Source organism: Nannospalax galili, unplaced genomic scaffold (genome assembly GCF_000622305.1).
Source record: "Nannospalax galili isolate Female #2095 unplaced genomic scaffold, S.galili_v1.0 scaffold218, whole genome shotgun sequence".
NCBI classification, from domain to species: Eukaryota; Metazoa; Chordata; class Mammalia; order Rodentia; family Spalacidae; genus Nannospalax; species Nannospalax galili.
Window position 1 is genome coordinate 2,167,561 of NW_008343207.1, and position 17,283 is coordinate 2,184,843.

The 17,283-nt window shown below is 49.9% G+C and overlaps 1 protein-coding gene across 1 annotated transcript in view; it reads left to right on the plus strand.

The window, feature by feature from the left end:
* Abcb9 (ATP binding cassette subfamily B member 9) overlaps window positions 1-17,283 on the plus strand; it is a 44,631-nt gene that overhangs the window by 9,664 nt on the left and 17,684 nt on the right. The window contains exons 3-9 of the mRNA XM_008839309.2: window positions 3,134-3,248; window positions 3,699-3,829; window positions 4,626-4,831; window positions 7,177-7,374; window positions 8,604-8,732; window positions 10,954-11,142; window positions 11,972-12,145. Of these exons, the coding sequence (XP_008837531.1) occupies window positions 3,134-3,248; window positions 3,699-3,829; window positions 4,626-4,831; window positions 7,177-7,374; window positions 8,604-8,732; window positions 10,954-11,142; window positions 11,972-12,145 (1,142 nt within the window). The remainder of the gene's footprint in view (window positions 1-3,133; window positions 3,249-3,698; window positions 3,830-4,625; window positions 4,832-7,176; window positions 7,375-8,603; window positions 8,733-10,953; window positions 11,143-11,971; window positions 12,146-17,283) is intronic.

A 17,283-nucleotide genomic window follows, 5' to 3' on the forward strand; every position in this document is an offset into this window, starting at 1 on the left:
TCACTATGTAGCCTTGACTGGCCTAGAATTCACTATGTAGACCAAGCTGGCCTTGAACACACAGAGATCCGCCTGCCTCTGCCTCCCTAGTGCTGGATTATAGGTGTGCACCACCACACCCATCCTACCACTTTATTTTCTGAGACAAGATCTCTCACTAAATCTGACACTCACCAGTTTGGCTAGGCTGGCTGGCCAGTGAGCTCCAGGAATCTACCTGTTTCTGTTTCCCTAGTGCTGGAGTTACAGAAACATACCACTGCTGGGCATGGTGATGCATGCCCTTAGTCCCAGCACTTAGGAGGCAGAGGCAGGCAGATCTCTGTGAATTCAAGGTTCAAAGCCTGCCTGGTCTACATAGTGAGTTCCAGGCCAGCTGGAGCTATGGAGACCAACTAAAGAAAGAAAGAAAAAGAAACGTACCACTATGCTCAGTTTTTCATATGGATGCTAAGGATCAGAACTCAGGTCCTCATGTTTTCAAAATAAGCACTTTACTGACTGAGCCATTTCATCATCTCCTATTTGTTTTGTTATTTTGCTGTTTTGTTGTTGTTTTGAGACAGTCTTAAGTAACCCAGACTGGCCTCAACCTAACTGTGTAGCCCAGGCTGGCCTTGAACTGATCTTCCTGCTTTCTCCTGCCTCAGCTCCCAAGCACTGTAAATCAGGATTCTTTCATGTGAATTTCTTGGCAGCCCAACTATATATAAATGTAGGCAAGTGATTTAACTGCTATGAGCTCTACTTTCCTCCTCTGTGGAAAGAAGTTGTTTCCACAAATAGCAAGAATAAAAATACCAAACCCATAGGAACACTGAGTGATTTTGGGGGACTTGGAGGAGACAAGGGACCAGCATTGAGATGTGCTCTCTCTAGGCAGAGGAACCAGCTGTGCATAGGTCCTGAGGCAACAGGTATCTGTTTGTTAAGGAGACATTAGAGGTTATTGGGGCTGGAGCAGAGAACACGGTAGCAAGCAGATGAAGTCACGTGGCTCCTTGCACAGGTCATTGTGAGCCATTGAGAGAACTTTGGCTCTTACCCAGGGTGAGCTGGGAGTAAATGGATTGTGTGAGCTGAGCAGGAACAAGATCTGAATTGAGTTTGATGAAATCCCATTCTATGCTCAGGTGTGGAAGGTAGGGAACAGCTCCTGAGATAGTCCAGGCAAGCTGGGTGACTTGGAGGCAGAGTGGGGCCACTGGGGCATCAGTAATGGTTAGATTCTGGAAATACTGCAAAAGCGCAATGCAGGATTTGGAACGTCAAGTGATATATGGATTGAACTAGAGAGTTTGCACAATGCTTCCCCATCACATAGGACCCACTAGGGTTATCATCATTATCATTACTTGCTGTCAGAGCTCACTGGCCCTTTCTTCCCCATCGAGTAAACTGAGGCAGAGCTGCAGTTCAGGTGGAACCCAGCTATGACTAGAGACCCCATCTGGCCAGATCCTGAGGGTGGGAGACCCTCTAGGTGACCACTTCATGGTTTCTTAACCATGTCCAGCAGAGGGCACCAGAGCCCCATGGAAGGGCATTGTTCATAGTAACCTGTATTGAGCACCTGCCACCTGCCCCAAGCCTAGCTCAGCCTGTGGAGAGCACTGAGGTGGGGACAGTCCAGAAGAAGCAGCCCTGAGAGGCCATGCTCCTCCTTTCTACACCTACCATTTCCATGAGAGTGGGCTTTGGGTGGGGGGTGGGGCAGCGTCTTAGCTTTCCTGGGCTACAATAGGAATTTATAGGGACTGGGATGCCGCTCAGTGGTAGGCACTCACCTAGCACAGCCAAGGCCCTGGGTGCCATTTCCCATTGCTAAAAAACAAAGGTGTGCCTGGCATGGTGGCACACGCCTTTAGTCCCAGCACTCGGGAGGCAGAGGCAGGCGAATCTTTGCGAGTTCGAAGCCAGCCTGGTCTACATACCAAGTTCCAGGCTACAGGGAGACCCTGTCTCAAAAAGACAAAAAGCAAACAAACAAACAAAGGTACTACCAGGTTTGGTGCTGGCGAGGGCTGCTGTCTGCTTCCAGGTTGAAATCTTGTGGCTGCGTCCTTGGAAGAGAGGAATACTGTCCTCACAGGGCAGAAGGGAAGGCAAGACAGAACCAGTCTACCGGCTGAGCCCTGTTGTAGGGCCCAAGCCCAGCCCTCCTGAGTTAAACACACCTGAAAGGCCCTCACCTCTTACGTATAGTAAACTGAGTTTGAGTCTCCATTCTTCTTCCTTGCTCTGTGAACTTGAGCAAATTACTTAGCCTCTCTGAGTCTCCAGGGTGTGAAGAAGACACCTGAAAAGCAGTGGGTGAGAAATCACCCTGCAAGCTGCAGAGCCTCACTCCTCAGAGGGATAGGACCAGCACTGCCTAGAACCGGGTTCTAGAAGTGGACTCTGAACCCTCTACCCAGGGCCTAGGAAGAGAATGAAATCCCCTTGGCACCTGTCAGCTGCTGATGAGCTGTGTGGCCTGGGTGTATCATTTTACTTTCCTCATCTGTGGATGACAGTGTCACATAGGAGGTGTGGCTGTGTGCTCAGTACCTGGGGCATTACCCTCAGCATCAGCCTGGGTCATGCAGACCTGTAACTGAGTGTTTTCTCTGAAGGGGGTACATTAATTATATTCTTTTTGCTGTGATGGAATATCTGACAAAAACAATCTGAGGAAGGAAGGGTCTGTCTTGGCTTATAGTTTAAGGGTATAGGCCATCATGGCTCACAGTCTGAGTGTACAGGCTATCATGCTGGGAAAGCATGGTGGTAAAACTTGAGACCGCTGGTCACGTGGCATCTGCAGTCAGGAAGCAAAGAGAGATGAATGCTGATGCCCAGCTTGCTTTCTTATGAAGGTCAAGATCCTAGCCCATGAAATGGTCCAGCCCATAGAATGGCTGGCTTAAGGTGGGTCTTCCCCCCTCAATTAATCAAATCTAGAAACTCCTTCATAGACATGCCCAGAGTTTTTTTTCCATGGAGATTTTAAAAAGTTCCATCAAGTTGATAAATTACTACAAGGGACAAGTAGACAGTTGCAGAATAGACCATGGGTAGGGTAAGCAGAGAGGGTGGCTGGGGGATCCCTGACTGTACATAGATGCCCCTGAGCCCTCTCTGCCTCTCCCAGGAGAGACCTTCCTGCCCTACTACACAGGCCGGGCCATCGACAGCATTGTTATCCAGAAGAGCATGGACCAGTTCAGCACGGCTGTGGTCGTTGTGTGCCTGCTGGCCATTGGCAGGTAGCCACTCAACCCACATACAACATACCTGCAGGAGGGAGGGAGGGAGGGAGAGAGGGAGGGCCAGCCCGGGAGCAGCCCATCACCATGGTGACCATCCAAACTGGCTTGGAACCCTTTGGTTGGGCTACATCCTAGAGCCACACAGTCTTGTCTCTAAAAATGGCTTTATTCCCTGAGGGCACTACTTTCTCTAACCCTGGCAGGTTTCTTGAACAAAAGGATCAGCTTTGCTGCTCCAGAAGGCAAAGTCTGGCCGACAGCAGAGGTTTCCCTTGCTGGGTCCCTTGCTGTAAGGGATCATTGGGAGTGAGGGGGTCTAGACCAGGAGAGTGGACTGTCTGCCTTCATCCTGTGGGGCCCCAGCTGCCGGCAGAGGGGGAGGTGGTGGATGGTGGCTATCACCTGCTGGAAGGACACCAAGCTATAACATCTCTTATCTGCAATTAGCTCATTTGCCGCAGGTATTCGGGGCGGCATTTTTACCCTCATATTTGCCAGACTGAACATTCGCCTTCGAAACTGTCTCTTCCGCTCACTGGTGTCTCAGGAGACAAGCTTCTTTGATGAAAACCGCACAGGTTGGTCTTCCCTCCCGGGAACTTGGGTGTTGAGGGTGGGCTGACCTGTCTAGCAAGAATATGCCTTGCCCAGCTAGCCCTAACTGTGGTCACCTTCAGAGTGGAGCTGAATGGGATGCTGAGCTGCCCACAGAGGTTTTAGTGTGAGCTGTGGCTACCATAGAACCCTGGCCAGGCCATTCCATGTGGGCTGAGTTCCTGTGGGCTGAGCAGTGGGGTGGGCCAGAGCAAGGAGAGCAACAGGATATTTGCCATAGTCCCAAGTACTGAGCCAGACCAGCCAATCTTGAGCCTCAGTTCTACGCCTCACCCCAGAGTCCATTTTCTCTTCTCTAAGAATGTTAGGAGTCTCCCAGCCCAGTGTCCCTCCCCAAGACCAGATGGCCGTTTCTAGGGTGGGGGTACTTATGCACTCTGCCTGTGTCAGGGAGCAAAAATGGGTTTCAAATCTAGCTGCCGTGGGCAGGTCTTGCCCCGGCTGAGCTCCAGCCACTGCCTTTGTGTGGGCAGACAGGTGCTTTAAACAAGGTTCGGGAGGTGGAGATAGAACTGCTAAAAGTTTAAGGCTGTCCTGGGTACATGAGTCCTGGTCTTAAATAAAACAAAAACAAAAAAGATACTGAGGACTGGGGCTCCCTATTCCTCCAAAAGTATTCCCCCTTTGCTCCCAAAAGGCATGGCAGGGGAAGGTCTGCCTTGCAGTGTCCATCTCAGAAGCCCCTTGCCCTCCCCTGCGCCCACCACGGCAGCCCTTGGCCTCCTTGCTGCAGCAGGAGCTGAGCAGCCTGTGTTCCAGGGGATCTCATCTCCCGCCTCACCTCCGACACCACCATGGTCAGCGACCTGGTCTCCCAGAACATTAACATCTTCCTGAGGAACACAGTCAAGGTCACAGGTGTGGTGGTCTTCATGTTCAGCCTCTCATGGCAGCTCTCCCTGGTCACCTTCATGGGCTTCCCCATCATCATGATGGTGTCCAACATCTATGGCAAGTACTACAAGGTAGGCCCACCTGGTCCCCACCCCCTTGGCCTGGTCCCCACCTGTCCCCTTAATAGCCTTGGGGCCCATCAGGGGCTGAGGAAGGACATCAGAGGCTACAGTTTGTATTAATTCATCTATTCATTTGTTCATTCAGTGTTTTCTAAGCACCTTCTGTGTTGGGCACTGGGAAACAGTGAAGCATGCCCCTGCCCATAGTGCTCATGTAGTAGGAGGGCCAGACAGTAGATGACAGCTGGCTACAGGTGACTAGACTGCAACAGTGGTGGCAGCCAGACATAATGGCTCCCACCTATAATCCAAGCATTTGAAAGGCTGAGTCAGGAGGATTGCCACAAGTTCCAGACCAGCCCTGGCCTATAGAGTGAGACCTAGGTAGATGCCAAGGGGAAATACAAGTGAGGCAGACAGTTGGGAGCATGGGATGGCTGCATTCTGCCCACATTCTCCTGAGGAGCAGGGATCTGAAAGAAGTGGACATACCTCTCAGGACAGCATGTTCTGAGAGAGGGCACAGCCAGTGCAAAGCCTTGGGGGGGTAGGATTGTGCCTAATGTGTTTGAGAAATCATAAGGCTGCTGCTGAGAAGTGGGAGTAGATAGGAAATGAGGACAGAGAGGTTACAGGCCAGGGTTAGGCCTTTGCAAGAACTCTGAGCCACCAGGTTACTCTCTGGGTTCCAGGGGGGATGGTGACCTGGGCCCTGCCTAAAATGCAGGATGAGGTAGTCTGAAGTCCTCCCTGCCAGCCACCGGCCACTGTCTGCTGGCTGGGTTCACCCTTCCAGAGCCAGAGGGACCCAGGCTGGGTTCAGGAAGCAAACCTGGGCTCCACGACAGGCTCAGGCACCCCAGGGAGGGAGATCTAAACAGGAGCTCCTGATGGCACTAAGTGAGTCACTGTCCTCAGCTCTGGGAACCTTCCCTGTGTGATTGCATTCCCCCCAGCTTTACCCCAGCCTCCCTTTACCCTTACCCCCAGTATCCCTTCAGCCTTCTCCCAGCTTCCCTTTGGCCTCCCCTCAGTCCTGGATCTCAGTTTTTACCATTTTCCTACTGAGGAGAAAAAGTAAATAGATGGAGCCTATCCCCTTCCTCTGCCCCCACCCCAACCTTCTGCCCTCCCATCAGACCCCATCTATGCCCACCTCAGGCCTCCCTCTTAAGTTCAGGTGGGCAGAGCCTCAGAGACAGTTCATTCCAGCATGCATGCCTGAGGGTTTTCAATGCCCTGGGGAGTCAGCCCCATAAACCTCACATACCACCACGGACAACATGACTCAGCTGGGAGATGGCTCTATGGGTAAAGGTGCTTGCTATGCAAGCCTGGTCACCTAAATTCAATGCCTGGAACCCACACAGAGGTGGAAGGAGAACCAACTCCACAAAGTTGACCTCTACACACGCGCCAGGGTACATGTTCCCTTCCTCAACAATAAGTTTTAAAAAAGAACTAAGGGGCTGGAGAGATGGCTCAGAGGTTAAGAACACTGGCTGTTCTTGCAGAAGACCCGGGTTCGAATCCCAGCACCCACATGGCAGCTAACAACTGTCTGTAACTCCAGTCCTAGGGGATCTGGCAGGCATTACACGACATGGGTGCGCTTACCTACATGCAGGTAACACATGCATACACATAACATAAAAATAATAAATAAAATTTTTAAAAAAACATTAAAAGAAAAGAACTAAAACCAGACATGACTCAGGGCCCCGCCTGGTTTCTCCAAGGTGCAGAGTACATTGCCTGGTCCCTGTGACCCAGGTGTCACACTAAGGTCTCAGGACCTGCCAATAGTGTGTGATGCCATCCTGGCCCGTAGGCCATTATTCTTGGCTGGCTTGGGAAGCTATGGTGTTAATCACTGCAGACTTTTATAGATCTCCTTTCCCATCATTTACCTCTGGTTCCCGCACAGTGTGAGCAGATGGCACAGCCCATAGTGTCCAGTACCATCTAGAGCTCTGGGATTTCGGTGCCAACCCTCACACTTTCTCCAGGTTTATGTTGACTGTCCCTTAGTATTTGGTGTTAGTTGTATTGTGTACAACCTGAACACCTATCCAAGGCCTCCTTGTTCTTATGACAGCACAGGATCCTGTGTTGAAGCTCCTTTTCTAAAAGAATTACCCCAACTGTGTAGTCACAAGTCATTGCCTTTGAATCCTGTAGTGACATAAGAATCACCCCCTGCTCTCAGAGACTGACCTCACACCCTAAGAGCTCCACTGTTTTCTGAGTCTGTCCCATCTGGCTGGGAGGAAACAAGCCCAGGGTATGGAGAGTGGGGATGGAGGTAAATGCCTAAAGATAGTAAGACTGTCCTGCCTTGTTCCTGTCCACAGAGACTCTCCAAAGAGGTCCAGAGTGCTCTGGCCAGAGCCAGCACCACAGCTGAAGAGACCATTAGCGCTATGAAGACAGTGCGCAGCTTTGCTAATGAGGAGGAGGAGGCCGACGTGTATCTTCGGAAGCTGCAGCAGGTCTACAAGCTGAACAGGAAAGAGGCAGCAGCCTACATGTCCTACGTCTGGGGTAGTGGGGTGCGTGCCCATGGACACTGGGGGTGAGGAGAACAGACACATAGACAGATAGGTTGCTATGGATTGTAAGCCTTGGTCCCCACGTGGGGCATCAAGCCAAGAGTCTTTCCTGGAAAGACCACAGTACCTTCCAGAGGCCTCCTCTGTTCCCCCCTCCATACTCTGCATGGGGTGGCAATGTAGGTATAAGCTTTCTTCCCTAGGCTAGCCCCAGCTCCTCCCTGGAGAATGAAGAGAACTTGACCCTTTCCCTGTCCCTTCAGCCTGGGGAGTTGAAAATGGCCAGGGAAGGTGAGAGGAGGCCAGAATTTCAGGAGAGGAAGTAACTGGAGGTCCACAGCCAGGAGGCAAGGACTGCTGAGGTGATACCATCCCCTAAAAGCACCAACTCAGCAGAAGAGAAGGGACAAGCCCAGCCTAGCTGCCAAGCCTCAAGGCAGGAAATCCATAGTGAACCTTCTGTCCTCCACAAGGGCACCTGTCCAGCTGTTGACCTAGCTCTGGGCTTGGCATAGGGAAGGACTGTTAGGGATCTTGAGCAGTTTGTGGGTTACCATAGATAACACAGACTCTCCTCATCTCCCAGGACCCCCCACTCTCAACACCATAGCAGGAAGACATCAAAGGTGTCCAAGACAGACCTTCTTCAAGAGCCTGGTTAGCAGAACAAAAAAGCCTGACTGCCCTGCTCTGCCTAACTGCTGTGTGACTTCAGTCAGTGCACCAAGCTCTCTGAGCCATGTTCTTTCTAATGAGGACTAATAGCCTTGCCTGACACAGCAGAGGAACTTGGAGGTGGCATGTGCCAGCCAGGGCTGTACAAAGAAAGCCTTGTTCTCCTGCCAAGCCCATAGCCTGCTTCAGCCAGGGGCCTTTGTTGGGAGCTACTCGGGGAGGCAGTGTGAGTGACAAGGGATAGTGAAATTTCCGTTTGTGGCTGCTCTCCAGGGACCAGCAAGATAGCTCAGTAGGTAAAGGCACTTGCTGCCAAGCCAGAGAACCAGAGTTCAATCTCTGGGACCCACATGGTGGAAGGAGAGAACTGACTCCTGCAAGTTGTCCTTTGACCTACACAAACACATGCACACATACACACAAAAGTAAAATGTAATAACAAAAATTATAAAAGAGAAAAAAGGCTGTGTTCCTATGCCCCTGGAGTGGAGAGGCAGGACCCAGGTCTGAGCAGAGGCCTTCTGATGTGACTGAGGCTTTCCTCTCCTCCCCAGCTCACACTGCTGGTGGTCCAGGTCAGTATCCTCTACTACGGGGGCCACCTTGTCATCTCAGGCCAGATGACCAGCGGCAACCTCATCGCCTTCATCATCTATGAGTTTGTTCTGGGAGACTGCATGGAGGTGAGGAGTAGCAGGGGCAGGGCTGGACAAGGGCTATGGGGTCTCTCGAAAGTAGGCAGAGTACAGAGTACAGGAATCAAGTCAAGGGCCAGGGAGAGGTCCATGACTTTAGGAGCTGCTCCTAAGAGCTCTGGGAAAAGTGTTAGTGCTGGCTGCCGACATCTGCATTCCTCAGGAAAGGAAACAGAGGTTAGCTGGCTCCCCACATGCTTAGTGGGGGTACTGGGTTCAGATCTAGTAGCAGGTGGGTTTTATTTTAGCCTGAGAAAGCAAGAGATGCTTTATTTAGGCCAGTAGCCCCTAAGTCAGGATTGGAGAACCACTGATTTATATGGGTGGTACCCAGAAAACAGGGGTGAGGATTTGGGAGGGAGAGAGTCCACAAAGGACCAGTCATGAACCCATTACTGGTCTGGCCAAGTGGGACTCCCCCCTCACTGGGGACAGCATAGAGCCTCAAAGACATCCCACCTATGCAGTGTGTGTGTTGTGGGGGGAGGGTGTCCTGAGTTGAAACCTAAGCTGCTGGTCAGCCAATGGGGAGTAGGGGTGTTAGTTACCTACTCTTTCTCCCTCCCAAAGCCCCCAGGCAGTTGAATGTGTCCCTTAGTGATTCAGTCACCAGTGTGTGCTCCAGCCTTGGTACCCCTGATTCTGAGTAATTCCTCTAAAAATCTCTGTTTTAAAACCATAGCAGAGGCCTGGAGAGATGGCTTAGTGGTTAAGAGCACTGGCTGTTCTTTCAGAGGACCCAGGTTTGACTCCCAGCACACACATGGCAGCTAACAACTGTCCGTAACTATGGTTCCAGAAGATCCAACGCCCTCTTCTGGCCTGCATGGGCACTTACATCTATGCAGGCAACATACTTATACACATAATAATAATAAATAATAATATAATAATTTTTAAAAACCACATCGGGCAAAACCAAGCCTCAGGATGTTCAGCACAGTGTTGTGGGTTCCTTAGTCCCAAGACAGTCAGGTGCATCTGCATTCTAGAGTGATCTTTGAGACTATGAGACCCTAGGCAGCCTGGCAAGCATGAGCTGAAGCTCACAGTCAAGTGCAGAAAGCACGTCCATGACCTACAGGGCTAGTCAGCTCTCATTGGTCTGTTTTTAAAATCAGGATCACTTCACCATGCACAGCATTTGCAAAGGGACTAGAAAGATGCTTTAATGGATGACTGGCTGCCTGAGAGACAAGTATCACACAGCCCTGGAGTTGATCCTAATAACTAACATCAGTATTAATAACATTTACGATGACAGTTTTACTTGTAGCATTTTGTTTACTATGTGTGTAGACTGTTTTCAGAGCAACAAGCATGTGGTGCTGGCGTTACCCTATCCTCAATGTGAACACTACATCATAGTACCGAAGAGGCTGAACTCAGGAGTCCACCATGTCTCCACTCATACCCAGCCTGCCACTTTCTGGCTGTGTGCCCTGGAACAAAATACCTGAGCTCTGTTTTTCTGAGAGAAGTTACCTCATAGCTTATAGAAAATGCTCAATAAAATGGGCTGTTATCATGATTCATATTTATATTGGGTGCATTTATTAGCCAAAGAGAAACTATTTATATAGCTTATGCATTAAGACACATTTTAAAATTTGAAATTAGGGCTGGGGTTGTAACTCAGTTGGAGTGCTTGCCTGGCATGTGCAAAACCCTGGGTTCCAGCCCCAGTACCACATAAATCAGCCATGATGATGCACAACTATAGTCCCAGCACTTGGGAGGTGGAGGCAGGAAGATTAGAAGTGTGTGTGTGTGTGTGTGTGTGTGTGTGATATCCTTGGCTACATAATGAGTTTGAGGCTATCCTGGGCTAACTAAGACATGTCTCAAAAAAAAAAAAAACGACTTAGAATCTGCTGTGGCTAGAGGCAAGTCTTGATGACTGTTCTACCCTGCTTGCACTTGATGTGTGCTCTAGAGGGTGGGTAGCACCTCATCACCTCATCTACAGGGTGGTGGTAAGAAGGCGTGTCACTGACCCTGGGCTGTAGCTCCTAATGCTAGGATAGACCATGGCATTACCTTTTCTGGCCACCTTCGTTTCATTATCGTTGCTGTCTCCTGCACTAGCAGGTGGCATGGGAGGGCATGTCTCCCCAAAGCTGCATCTCTGTCCCAGGCTCTCCCTAAACTTCCATCTCTGGTACCTCTGATGGGTCTCAGGAATGGGGTGTGTGTCTCCTCCCTGCAGTCTGTGGGCTCAGTCTACAGTGGCCTGATGCAGGGTGTGGGGGCTGCTGAGAAGGTGTTCGAGTTCATCGACCGGCAGCCAACCATGGTGCATGATGGGACCTTGGCTCCGGACCACCTGGAAGGTCGAGTGGACTTTGAGAATGTGACCTTCACCTACCGTACTCGGCCCCACACACAGGTCTTGCAGGTGAGAGGGGATTGTGACCTGCTAGGGCCTTCCTTCCTACTTCCTGGTTGTATGGCCATGGACAGGTGAGGGAGAGCCCTTGGGCTCCCTTGAAGAAGAATGGCTCCAGATAAGACATGCCAGGAAGAGGGCTGGGAATGGCTCAGGAGAGCGTGTACCTAGCAAGTGCCAGGCCTGGCTTCCATACCCAGTCCCAGAAAAAGATGGGAAAGGGAGTCCTTCTTAGTAACTCAACAAGAAGCCAGCTTGGTGGAACTAAAAGCTATGAAGTGATTGGTGCAAATACAGTCTGTAGTTTGCATGTCACACTCCCTAAGAAGTGCTAGGAAGACACTAGAATCAAGATTCTGTGGAGGGAGAATGGGGCTGTTGATCACAGTCACACAGGACCCCTAAGAGGTGACCTTTGAGCTAGACCTAACCAAGAAACAGGAGTGAGCAAGTGGCTCTCTGCTGACAGAGGGAGCTGCAGATATAAAGGTGCCACCAAGCCAGTCCTGATGGTGCAGATTTGTCATCCCAGCTACTTTTCGAGGCTAAGGCTGGAGATTTATCATATGTTCAAGGCCAACCTGAGCTACATAGTAAGTTCTAAACTTGCTTGGGCTACAGTTGGTGGAAATCTAGCAAAGTGGGAGAGCTCTTGGGTTCAATCCCCAGTACCACAGGAAAAAATAAATAAAAGTGGCTCTAGAGCCTGGAGTTGTAGGAAGGGTACTCAGAGCCTAGCAGCACCCAGCCAAGGAGAGGTGGGCTGAGGAGAATGGGCAGGGGAGGATGACTCCCTGTGTCTCAGACATCTAGTCATGCTACTTCTGTGTTCCTGCAGAATGTCTCCTTCAGCCTGTCCCCGGGCAAGGTGACAGCCCTGGTGGGGCCTTCGGGCAGCGGGAAGAGCTCCTGTGTCAACATTCTGGAAAACTTCTACCCACTGCAGGGTGGCCGTGTGCTGCTGGACGGCAAACCCATCGGAGCCTATGACCACAAGTACCTGCACCGAGTGGTGAGTGCCTGTGTCCTCGCCCCCTTGCTCCCACATCCCACCTTCTGAGCAGTGACACAGAAGCACAGGAGGGTGCAGTTCAAAAAATTGTCACTGATACTATACAACTAAGCTCACAGAACGGAACATTCAGTCATTCCACAAGTCACCGTGTGCCCCTTCTCTTCCCCCCAGGGGTAAAGTCTCACCCAACTTGTGTGACTATATTTTCTTGATTTGCATTGATTTTCCCACCTCTGGGCATCTCCAGACCACACGGCTTTGTTTTTCCCAGGTTGAACTTCACCTGGACAGAATTATAAAGTGTACACAGTGGGCTCTCTGTGCCCACAGGCTCTACACAGGTGCAACCAACCATGCATCAAGTTGTTTTTAAGACACTTAAGCTGGGTGTGGTGGCGCACGCCTGTAGTCCCAGCACTTGGGAGGCAGAGGCAGGTGGATCTCTGTGAGTTCAAGGCCAGCCTGGTCTACATAGTGAGTTCCAGGACAGCTGGGGCCACAGGGAGACCCTGCTTCAAATAGCAAAGTGGGAGAGCTCTTGGGTTCAATCCCCAGTACCACAGGAAAAAATAAATAAAAGTGGCTCTAGAGCCTGGAGTTGTAGGAAGGGTACTCAGAGCCTAGCAGCACCCAGCCAAGGAGAGGTGGGCTGAGGAGAATGGGCAGGGGAGGATGACTCCCTGTGTCTCAGACATCTAGTCATGCTACTTCTGTGTTCCTGCAGAATGTCTCCTTCAGCCTGTCCCCGGGCAAGGTGACAGCCCTGGTGGGGCCTTCGGGCAGCGGGAAGAGCTCCTGTGTCAACATTCTGGAAAACTTCTACCCACTGCAGGGTGGCCGTGTGCTGCTGGACGGCAAACCCATCGGAGCCTATGACCACAAGTACCTGCACCGAGTGGTGAGTGCCTGTGTCCTCGCCCCCTTGCTCCCACATCCCACCTTCTGAGCAGTGACACAGAAGCACAGGAGGGTGCAGTTCAAAAAATTGTCACTGATACTATACAACTAAGCTCACAGAACGGAACATTCAGTCATTCCACAAGTCACCGTGTGCCCCTTCTCTTCCCCCCAGGGGTAAAGTCTCACCCAACTTGTGTGACTATATTTTCTTGATTTGCATTGATTTTCCCACCTCTGGGCATCTCCAGACCACACGGCTTTGTTTTTCCCAGGTTGAACTTCACCTGGACAGAATTATAAAGTGTACACAGTGGGCTCTCTGTGCCCACAGGCTCTACACAGGTGCAACCAACCATGCATCAAGTTGTTTTTAAGACACTTAAGCTGGGTGTGGTGGCGCACGCCTGTAGTCCCAGCACTTGGGAGGCAGAGGCAGGTGGATCTCTGTGAGTTCAAGGCCAGCCTGGTCTACATAGTGAGTTCCAGGACAGCTGGGGCCACAGGGAGACCCTGCTTCAAAAAAACCAAAAAAAAAAAATGAAATAAAAGTAAGAAGTCAATGAGGTACTGTTGTCTAACAGTTGTGTGGCCGGGCGTGGTAGCGCATACCTTTAATCCCAATACTTGGGAGTCAGAGGCAGGAGGATCTTTGTGAGTTCAAGGCCAGCCTGGTCTACATAGTGAGTTCCAGGCCAGCTGGGGCTACAGGGAGACCCTGTCTCAAAAAAAAAAAAAAAAGCCGCTTAAAAGATGGGCATGGTGTCGCACACCTTTAATCCCAGCACCCAGGAGGCAGAGGCAGGTGGATCTCTGAGTTTGAGGCCAGCCTGGTCTACAAAGTGAGTTCCAGGCCAGCCAGGGCTACAGGGACACCCTGTCTCAAAAGACCAAAAATATAAAAATAGCTTGCCTTTGTAGGATACATATGGACTTGGTTTTTCCTTGTTTTGTAATCATATATTGACTACACGTAATGGGTTTTGCCCTCACTGACCCAGCTACCCTTTCTATTCTCATGGCTTTAAAGTCATGATGAGTTTCATTAGGGTTGCTTACAGGAGCATGGGTGAGAAGCTCTTTTTTTTTTAATGTGTATATGTGCATCACATCTGTGCCTGCTGCCTGTGGAGGCCAGAAGAGGGCACCGGATCTCCTGGAGCTGGAGTTACAGATAGCTGTTAACTGCTATGTTACTGGGAACTGAACAAGGTCCTGTGCAAGAGCAGCCAGTGCTCTTAACTGCTGCATCATCTTTCCAGCCCCCGGTGAAATATGATAGAAGTGTGGGTACCTGGAGAAAATGTCTCTTCCCCTGTGTGTCATGGCTTTGGGGGATTTTGCTTGTTTCTTTATTTTTTAAGATTTTGTTTTCTTTTGTTTGTTGATATTTGAAACAGGGTGTCCTTGTAGCCCCAGTAGGCCTAGAACTCACTTTGTAGACCAGGCTGGCCTCAAATTCACAGAGAGCCTCCTGTCTCTGCCTCCTGAGTGCTAGGATTAAAGGCATATGCCTCTATGCCCAGTCTTAAGATTTATCTTTATGTGTGTGTGTGTGTATATATATATATGTATGTTTGTGTGTGTGTGTGTGTTGTCTTTGTGTGACACATCCCTTGGAGCTGGAGTTACAGATGGTTATGAACTGCCAGACATGGTGCAGGGAACCAAATCTGGAACTTCTGCAAAAGGAGTACATGCTTTTAACTACCAAGTCATCTCTCTAGCCCATTTATTTATTTATTTATTTAATTTAGTGTGTGTGTGTGTACGTACCCATGTGTGGGACAGATAACTTGTAGGATCCATTCTTTCCTTCTACCATGTGGGTTCCAGGGCTTGAACTCAGGTCATCAGACTTGATGGTGAGCACTTGTACCTGTTGAGCCATCTCCCTAACCCTTCTTTTGGTGTTTTGAGACCAGATCTTGCTGTGTAGCCCAAAATGTCCTCAAAATGGTGTTGATCCTCCTGTCTCAGGCTCCTGAGTGCTGGGATTACATGTGTGTTACAATAACCAGCTTAGATTTTTGTTCTTGCTATTTATCTTTTATTCCTTAGACAATATAGTACAGCAGTTATTTACATATCATGGACATTGTCGGAGTCACAGGGCATGTAGAAGTGATTGAGTATACAGGAGGGCATGCTGTGCCTAGGTTCTGTGCAGATAACTGCACTGTAGAGAGACTTAGGCATTGGATTTTGGTGTCTGAGGGGGTCCTGGAACTCACCCCCTGAGGATGCAGAGGGCACTGTGTTGGCTTATGTCCAACCTCCCCTCTGCTCCTCGGTTGAGGTTGTAGTGTGCTGAAGGCTAATCCACTGTTACCATTTTGCAGTCTGTCTGCATGTTCCAATCCGGATGGGTATTTGGGTCCTTTCCTATTTACATTTTTTTTAACCATCACCAATAGTAGCAATTTGGTAGGTGGGTGATTCTGCCCGTATATCATGATATGTGGCTTTTACTCACAGTTTTGCCCTTCAAATAAAAGGAAGTCGGGAGGTTGGGGAGATGAGGACCAAAGTGCAGATCCCCAGAACCCTGTGAATGCTGGGTGAGTGTGGCTGCCCTTCTGGCATTCCAGCCCTGGAAGTTGGAGATAGAGTATTTCCCAGAAAGCCAGCTAGCCAGACCAGCCATATGGGCAAGCTTTGGGTTCTGTCAAAAGACCCTGCCTCAGTGAATAAGGTGGAGAGTGATCAAGGAAAACTCCCAGCATCAGCCTCTGGCATCAACACACATGTGCAGACACATACATGCACATGAAGCCATATATTTGGGCCCCCACACTTAAAAACACACATGTACACATACATACAAACATACACCTAAGAAAAACAAGGAAGTAGGGAATTACTGGAGAGGAATGTCTACAAGCCACTTTCCTTCTCTTTTTGCAGTGCTGGGGATCGAACCTATGGCCTTGTTCATGCCAGGCAAGCACTCAACCTCTGAGCCATACCCCCAGCTCTCCTTGACATCCATGGCTGTGTTCTTCCTAAGTGTGTCTGTCCTCAGGGTAGAAAGCTTGGTGACAGCAGACACCCATCCCCAACTCTAGTAGTTTCTGCCATGAGCCCTTTCTGAAATGGTAGTAGCAATTTACATTCTACTGCGGGGAGGAAAGGGAGGGAGGAGAACAAAACAACAGAAACCCCAACTACTTTCTATTAGCCATGGCCCACAGCTCCATCTGTTCCAAGTTGGGTCATCTCCAGCACTCAGAGGAAATGATCTATTCCTGACCCTTGTATTAGTCACTTTTCTGTTGCTGTGATAGAAACACTTACCCAAACAATTTATAAAAGGAAGAGTTTATTTGAGCTTACGGTTCCGGGGGAATTACAGTCCATCATGGCAGGGAGGCATGGTGGCTGGAGGTGGCTGGAGCAGGAGCAGCAGAAGCTAAGCTCTCACATCATCATGCAGGCACAGGAAGCAAGAAAGCAACTGGAGATCTGGCAAGGCTTAAGAACCCTCTAAGCCCACCTCCAGTGACATGCTTCCTCCAGGATAGCCAAACCTTCTAAAACCTCCCAAAGCAGCGCCATCATCTGGGGACAAAATGTCCAAACACTTGGAACCTGGGGGACATTTTCATTCAAACCACCACTTTCCACCCCCTGGCCCCCATAGGCTTATGACCATATAAAATGCAAAATGCATTTTAGTCTAACTTTAAAAGTCCCCATAGTCATTATTAATCTCACTACTATTCCAAAGTCCACAGTCCAAAGTCTATTCTGCAACTCAGGTAAATTCTGAACTGTAAGCCTCTATAACTTCAAAAGACAAATTACATACTCCCAACATACAGTGGAACCGAATATACATTACCGTTCCAAAAGGGAGGACTGGAGGGTTAGTAAGGAAATACCGGACCAAAACAAGACCGAAAACCAGCAGGGCAAACACCAAATCCAGTAGCTCCACATCCAACTTCTGGGACTTTACTTCCCAAGGGCTTAGATGGCTCAGCCTCTCTAGCTTTGCTGCATGCAACACACATCTCTCTCTTGTGCTGGTACTGTTGTACCTCATCCACTGGACCCCAAAAAGACCACTGAGGACCCAACACACCAAAATGAAAAGCAAAGGTTTATGGTTTATTCGGGCTTAAGCTTGGGCTCTCAGACCTCACCAACTCAACGGATCCGCGCTGAGAGCCCAGAGTAAGGGAGAGTAGAGCCTTTTACGGGTTTTAGACAAAGGGGGTGGCGGGGGTACCGAA